The 7,903-nt window shown below is 38.6% G+C and overlaps 1 protein-coding gene across 1 annotated transcript; it reads right to left on the bottom strand.

Annotated features, from left to right (window-relative positions):
* Window positions 1-1,473: 1,473 nt before the first annotated feature.
* On the bottom strand, window positions 1,474-2,406 carry LOC110297569 (olfactory receptor 473). The gene has a single exon (XM_021166369.1). The coding sequence runs from the start codon at window positions 2,404-2,406 to the stop codon at window positions 1,474-1,476; it is 933 nt and encodes a 310-aa protein (XP_021022028.1).
* Between the last annotated feature and the right edge of the window lie 5,497 nt (window positions 2,407-7,903).

The raw sequence follows: 7,903 nt of genomic DNA, 5'->3' as shown, positions 1-7,903 counted from the left end.
ATATTAGCCCAGAAACTTAGAATACCCAAGATACAATTTGCAAAACACATGAAACTCAAGAAAGAAGGAAGAGCAAAGTGTGGACAATTTGCCCCTTCTTAGAATTGGGAACAAAACACCCATGGAAGGAGTTACAGAGCCAAAGTTTGGAGCTGAGATGAAAGGATGGACCATCCAGAGACTGCCCCACCAGGAGATCCATCCCATAATCAGCCACCAAACACAGACACTATTGCATATGCCAGCAAGATTTTGCTGACAGGACCCTGATATAGCTGTCTCACGTGAGGCTATGCCAATGCCTGGCAAACACAGAAGTGGATGCTCACAGTCAGCTAATGGATGGAACACAGGGCCCCCAATGGAGGAGCTAGAAAAAGTACCCAGAAGCTGAAAGGGTCTGCAACCCTATAGGTGGAACAACAATATGAACTAACCAGTAACCCCAGAGCTTGTGTCTCAAGCTGTAGCAGAATATGGCCTAGTCGGCCATCATTGGGAAGAGAGACCCCTTGGTCTTGCAAACTTTATATGTCCCAGTACAGGGGAAACATCAGGGCCAAGAATGGGTGTGGGTGGGTAGGGGAGTTGGGGGGGTGTAATTTTTTTCTAGTATTTTTTATAAGTTCTAATTTATTCACTGATTTGTATTGGCAGACTCTTGCACAGCCATTAACAACAACATGGAAATTTTTTAAATGCCCCTTCTAACACTCTTCAAGTATTGTTTATATCATTTCAACAACTCTGTTTTTAAGTGTGTACATAAATATGACTAAAACTCAAGCCAAATCTTCTATGTTATCAAGACCTGATTTCCTTTTAAAAAAATGATAATTTATCTGGGGTTTTTGAGATTTATTCTTACTCTTTGATATATGTAACTTAGATAATATTAGCATAACATTTATTAAAAGGTTGACTCAACACTAACTTACGAGTGCTAACTCTCGATACATCCTCTATATGATAGCAGTGCTGACACCACTATACAGATTGTGCTGGAGTGTGCAGTAAGTACATGATGCAAAGGATCACCACTAAATCCACACTCCTCTGTAAAAAATCTATCCTGTTTCTCCAAGAGTCACTTTTCTTATCTATAAACAGAGCAATTTATAATACCCAATCTAATAGATTCATTGTAAAATTAAATGAAAAGTTTACAGATTTTTAGAGAACAACTACTTAGATAACAAAAACATCAATTCTTACCTTCACAACTATATAGTCAATCTACATTCTGTCTTTACTCGGGCAATTTATACATACACACAAAGAGGGAAAAAAAACAATGGCACTACATATATATGACGTTGTGAGAAATAAGTGAATTCACATAAAAAGAAACTAAAATTTAGTCAGACATTAAACAGGATTTAGTATCAAGTAATCATTTAGGTATCATGTAATAAATACTCAGTGTGTCATAGGTAAAGTAAACCACCACAAATTTCTTAAATTCAAGAGAATCTATGAATATACTCTGACAGTAGCTTTCCTCAGAGCATCCTTTACATCTCTGTTCCTCAGGCTATAGATGAGAGGATTCAGCATAGGAATCACCACTGTGTAGAATACAGAAAGCACCTTGTTCTGTTCAGTAGAGTAGTTCGACTTGGGCATCACATAAATGAAGGTAATGGTTCCATAGTAGAGAGTGACTGCAGTGAGGTGAGAGGTGCAGGTGGAGAAAGCCTTGTGGCGACCCTCAGTGGAGCGCATATTCAGGATGGTAATAAGAATGTAGATGTAGGAGACAGCTATGACAAGAACTGTCACCACAATAATGGAGCCAGAAGAGATAGACGGGATGATTCCAATAATGGAGATATCTGAGCAGGAAAGTTTCAGCAAAGGGGAGAAGTCACAGAAAAAGTGATCTATCTGATTTGGTCCACAAAAGGACAAACTTAACAAACAACCAGTAAATGTCCAACCATTCATGCAGCCACCAACATAGGACATTCCCAACAATAGAAAACAGACTCTAGGGGACATGAGTGTCGAATACAGGAGAGGTGAACAGATTGCTACATAGCGATCATAGGCCATGGCAGCCAATAGGAAGCACTCAGCTGACCCAAATGACACTGTGATACAGAGCTGAGCTGCACAGGCAGCTACAGGTAAGGCTAGCCCATGTCCAAGGAGCTCCATAAGCATTATAACAGAGACCGAGGTTGAATATAAAATGTCTACAGAAGCCAGGTGACTGAGAAATAGGTACATGGGTGTGTGCAGCTGGGAGGAAATTCTTATCAACGTGATGATGCTGATATTGCCTACTAAAGTGACAATGTATACTCCTAGAAATATCACAAAAAAGACTATACACAGCTTAGGGTCCTCTGTTAGTCCCAAGATGATTAGCTCTGCCACCGTGGTATGGTTTTCAGCCTCCATCTCTTGTGTGAATTGTTCCTGTTGAGGGAAATGAAAATATTTGCGTTTGTAATGTTCTCAATTTGCACATCGCTGTATTTCTTTGATTGTCCTCATAGTTTTTCATGGTTATCTCCATTGCCCAGCACATGAATACCCTTTTTTCTTGGAAATGTGGTTTTGTCATTTTCTGTGAATAAAATGAGACTGATGAGCCTCACTCTGTTACTTGTTATTTTGTCATATGTTCTATTTCTTAAAAGTTACTACTTTACTATTAATATCTCTCTACAACAGTCAAGATCCATAACTGCAATGATCTATTTATTCTTATGATACTCATTATTTATAGAAATTTCCACATATTCCTCTTACACTGTGTTCCCATATCAAACTAATCATTTTCTTCAACCACTCCACCTGTATTTCATATCTAAATGATACCATTTAGCTTTCCCTGTCTTCAACCTGGGAGGCTTCTTTGCTTTTTATGTTGTGTTTTGTGTAATAAAATATAATTTTACATGCTATTTACTTCCCAATTTGCCAATTTTGTTAACATAAAAACATAGATATCACCCCCAAATGTCATATAACTATCTACTTCTGGAGCCAAATATGAGTGATCATGGACCAGGAAAATGAAGTCAGATGGCCCAAATATCATTATCCTATGTGACAACAGTTTTATGAAGATTTTTATAGATACAGAACTAAAAGAAGCTATAAGTCAAGTCATTTAACAAATATATTTGTGGAACTATCAGGTAGTTAGGTTATACAAATAGTGGTGAACTCTCTGTTATAGGTGTCAGATGTCTGATTACACCCTTAGCTTTGGGGTTCTTAGAAGTGAATAGTCTAAGGATACATTGCAAAGGTTTTTTTATAATAGTACAAAAATGTTATATTAAACATATAAAGTGGCACTGAGTGGCTATTAAGGAGTATATGAAAGCCCAAGAATATTTAAGATGTTTCATCTCAATTTTGTTCCCAACATGGTAAAGTCTCTGATCATTTTTCATTTGTATTTTTTACATATTTGCCTCTTCTCTAATTGTTTTCTTTTATATTTCAGAACTATATAAATGGTAACCACTTTATTCATGAAATTTTTTCAGTGCCTTCTTAAATCTTCATAATATAACACTTAGTTTCTCTGAGTTCTTCTAATAAGTTAACTGTGAATAGCAACAAATCACTAGTTCAATATCTATAGCCCCATTCAATAACATCTTATACCATTTCTCCAATGGATTTTTATCGTGTTCAACTTGCACTAGAAACAGATAGCTTACTGCATCCTTGTTAGCTCTATAATTAAAATTTTGTTTTTCATATGTTAATTGTTAATATGCAATGATACAAAAAATTTCAAAATGATACAAAAAAATTCATGAATAAAATCATTGAAATACTTGAAAAAAAGTGATCATGCCTCCTCTGCTTTCTCTACTCCAAAATTAATAAAAGAATTAATTCATTTTTTTAAAAAACCATTCTAACCCTATCAAGCTTGATAGGTCCTCTTAAATCATTCTCTTCAGACTATGAAAATAATTTGGTCTGAAGAAAAAGACTATGCAGAGTAGCATCTGTGCTTCCAGGCTTGATGTGCAATGATGCTGATCCTCCTTTCATTATGGCAGCACTAGGAGTCATTCTGTGCTGGCTGCATAGAACTAGGGGATGGAGTCAGATAAGGCACTTTGTCCAGTGGGTTAATCTGCACATGGTAAACTCGTGGGTTCTCAGTTTTCTGTTTGTTCTGTGACATTTGTTCATATACTGCAGCTCTATGTGAATATTAAAAGAAATAGTATCCACAAAAGACTCAGGTATTTTGTCACATAGCTATGCTAAATAACTTTTTTCCTTTTATTAAAATTGATTTTTTTTTCTAATATAACCCATAGTGATTATTGGTTCCCCTTCTTTTACTCCTCCAAGTTCCACCCCTTCTCTCCTTCCATCTGGATCTACAAAATTTCTGTTTCTCCTTAGAAAACAACAGGTGTCAATGAGAATGTATTAATATAATAATGTAGTGTAGAATAGTAGGTAAAACAAAAAATAACACATTGAAATAGAACTACAACAACAACAAAACAGAATGAAAGAGCTGAAGAGAAGAAACAGAGACCCACTGATTCACTCAAGAATCCCATAAAACACTAGACTAGACAGAGGACAAGGTGAAGACCAATGTAGACCCATGCAGATCCATACAGACCCATTCAGACCCATGCAGACCCTGTCCACACTGCCTCTGTCTCTGTGAGCTCATAGGAACTTAGATCATGATGGTTTAGAGGACCGTGTTTTCTTACTGTCCTCCATCATCTCAGTCTCTTGCATCTTTCTGCCTCATCTTCCACAGGGTTCCCTGACCATTGAAGGGAGGGATTTATTCTATGAAATAAAAATGAAAGGTAGTACTTTCAGCTCCTCTGTGTTTTGAAGGACATAACTGTCCTGTTCACATGCTAGGGCTTCCTATCACACATCTCCAAGTAAGTGGAGTCTCCACTCCCTGATCAGGTCTGGACTAAGACATTCTTACATGTACTTGCTGACCCCTACTTGTCCTTTTTTTGTGTTGCTGACCTCTAGACTGGTATTTTGCTTGTGACCATGGGTTAGAGACTCTGACCACTCTAATGTCCTCTTTCCTTATGACACCAGTCACTTCTGATGGTAAGCCGAGGACATAGAACTAGACAACTACTCCAACCTAAGTATCAGGCTTTTTCTGCAGATTTAATTTCTCATATTTTCAGTTCTCAAGCTTAGCAATGGTTTTGGATGCAATCAACTAATATTTTCCTGAGTTCCAAGACTCAACTAGTTTAGCTGTGTCAGGAATTCCACGGGGCTTCTCTTGCTTGCCTTCTTCATCATTTAATATCTTTGTCAATATAACCCATGGCTCTTGCACTTACCATCTAGAAGCAGAGTTGTGACACTGAATTCCAAAAGGAACTTTATGAAGTTGTATTCCATTTACTTTTATAAAAAGTTGGAGGCTGAACACAAAGTGAACTATTCAATACTCTCACAGGCCAAGGATACACATGCAGTAGAGAAGGCAATGGATACCTTTGAGCATGAAGGGAGAGAAAAGATGCTCTCAGCAAACATGGCAAACTCTTGGGGCTATTGCCATCTGTCCCTTGAGACACAGGCTCCTACATTTCTTTTCTTTTCTTTTTTAATAGAAATGAGTCCTGGAACCAGATGACTCATTAAGACCTGGCTAGTCATTCCTATGGGGCATTTACCTGCTATGATGTACTTTCAAAATCTTTTTCATTGTTTATCAAAAGGCAATGAAGTGGCTTTAGTTTCCCAGAATATAGGACATCCATAAAAAATGAGAATCTTTGTTAATTGATGCTAACTAGTATGGTGATATAAGAGGATATTCCAATTAAACTTTTAATCAAGTTGAAAAGCCATGTTCAAAATGAAAGATAAAATAATAAATAATGAACATATTTCATTTTCCTGATGAACATCATTTCCATTATGTTGATGCTAAATTTCTATATATAAGATTCACACTTTTTTAGGTATCTTGAACCTATATCTTCCTACTGCTCAATACAGCACTTTATGAAGGCCTTCTGAAGCAACTGAGCACACATATCCCTTTGAAGGTAATACAACATGTACATCAAATACTTGAATTAATTCACCCAAGTACTCTGTCTTCCTGCTACACACACTCCAGTGAAGTCTGCTTGGCAGGCCGAGAGGCCTGGAAGCACTCACGAGGCAAAGAGTTTCAAGGAAACTCAACCTCCTAGAACCTTGGCATTCTCATAACCTGTTTACTCATACCCTATCCCTTGTTAGTCTGGTGTATGGATGCACATGCTCTCTTTTAGTATTATTATTTTATTATAAGTGACTTTAAAGATTGAATTCTGACATAGCTAAGCCTTCACCAATGTCCCAACGTCCCAGAAAATCCTTGAAGTCAACAAACTTGGAATTCAGTAGGAATTCAGTAAGAATGTTACCTATTCAGTAACATTCAAATTTACTTCTAGTAGAGCCCAGTGAAACTAATTAGGCATACAAAGAACGGAGCTGGAATAGCTCAGGGCCGGTCTTCAGAGTGTTTACTTGGGACAATAGCCAGTCTTACCCAGACAAGGGAATTCACAATGGCCTACCAAATAGGTGGGTTTATCATGAGTTAGGGAATCCCCCTGAGACAGGTTTCTTCACTAGGCCCAAAGAAACAGTATAAATCAGGCATTTACTAAAAACCCCTGGTGGTGGGCTTAACAATAGACTAGCATTACACCTGGCTCTCCCTTCTTAGTGGCAGCTGCCTGGTCCCCACCTTCTTTTGATGTATACATTCCTTTTGTATTGTGTCACTGTAACTCGGCAGATGTATCTTGCCTGGTTTCTTGTCACTCTTCTGTATAAAAAGTATGATGCTAGACTTGAAAAATTACATTCAGATTCACAATCTCTTGTGTGGATTCTGTTTGTCACTCATTCGCCGACTCCTTGTCCACCTGCAACCAGAGATCTGTTTTACGCAGACAGGGACCAAAAAGGGTCTGTGGCACCTTCCTTTCAGTGTCTTAAGGGTTTGATGTAGGCATCCATCATTTCTACAAGTCTTTGAAGAATAAGAGACTGCAGAGCACCTGAAAGTGATTATTGTAGTATACATAAATATCATTGTCTGCCTTCTTATTCTGCACCAGACATTTATTTCATGCCTATTGTAGGATCATTTTACCATATGCACATTCTTCAACACAAAGCTACCAGAGTATTTTTCTTTTCCTACAAGTGAAAGTAGGATAACTGTGGATCTTGAAATGGCCCTGTAAGGCAGCTTCAACTTCTGTCAAGCTCATTCTTAGACCACAACCTGTATTAATAAAGGTCCTTGTCCTCTTCCGGCCGGACCAGCACCGGGGTAGCTAGAGTGCAGGGTCGGCTGACGCCCGCCAGCTACCCACGACCCCCGCCACAGGATTTTGAGACTTCTGGTGAGTGGAACACAGCTTCTGCTCCAGTCCAATCACGTAGGATCTGAGACTGCTTTGGTTGGGGAGGCAGAAATCCGGCCTGAGTAGGGCCACAAGCCTCTTCCAGTCAGAACAGCACTGGGGTAGCTAGGGCGCAGGGTCAGCTGACAGCTACCCACGACCACCACCACAGGATTTTGAGACTTCGGGTGAGTGGAACACAGAGTCTGCTCCAATCTTTAAACAGTGACAACGATAACAAATAACCCCAGAGATTACCAGATGGCGAAAGGTAAACNTAATAATCTTACTAACAGAAACCAAGACCACTCACCAACATCAGAACCCAGCACTCCCACTTCGCCCAGTCCAGGGCACCCCAAAACACCGGAAAAGCTAGACATGGATCTAAAAGCATATCTCATGATGAGGGTAGAGGACATCAAAAAGGACTTTAATAACACACTTAAAGAATTACAGGAGAACATGGCTAAAGAGTTACAAGTCCTTAAAGA

This window comes from Mus caroli, chromosome 7, assembly GCF_900094665.2.
Source record: "Mus caroli chromosome 7, CAROLI_EIJ_v1.1, whole genome shotgun sequence".
NCBI lineage: Eukaryota > Metazoa > Chordata > Mammalia > Rodentia > Muridae > Mus > Mus caroli.
Note: the sequence above shows the minus strand (reverse complement) of the source record. Positions and strands in the feature narration are given on the sequence as shown.

Excerpts from the sequence above, each read along its gene's own strand:
- LOC110297569 (XM_021166369.1), bottom strand. The coding sequence starts at position 2,406 with ATGGAGGCTGAAAACCATACCACGGTGGCAGAGCTAATCATCTTGGGA.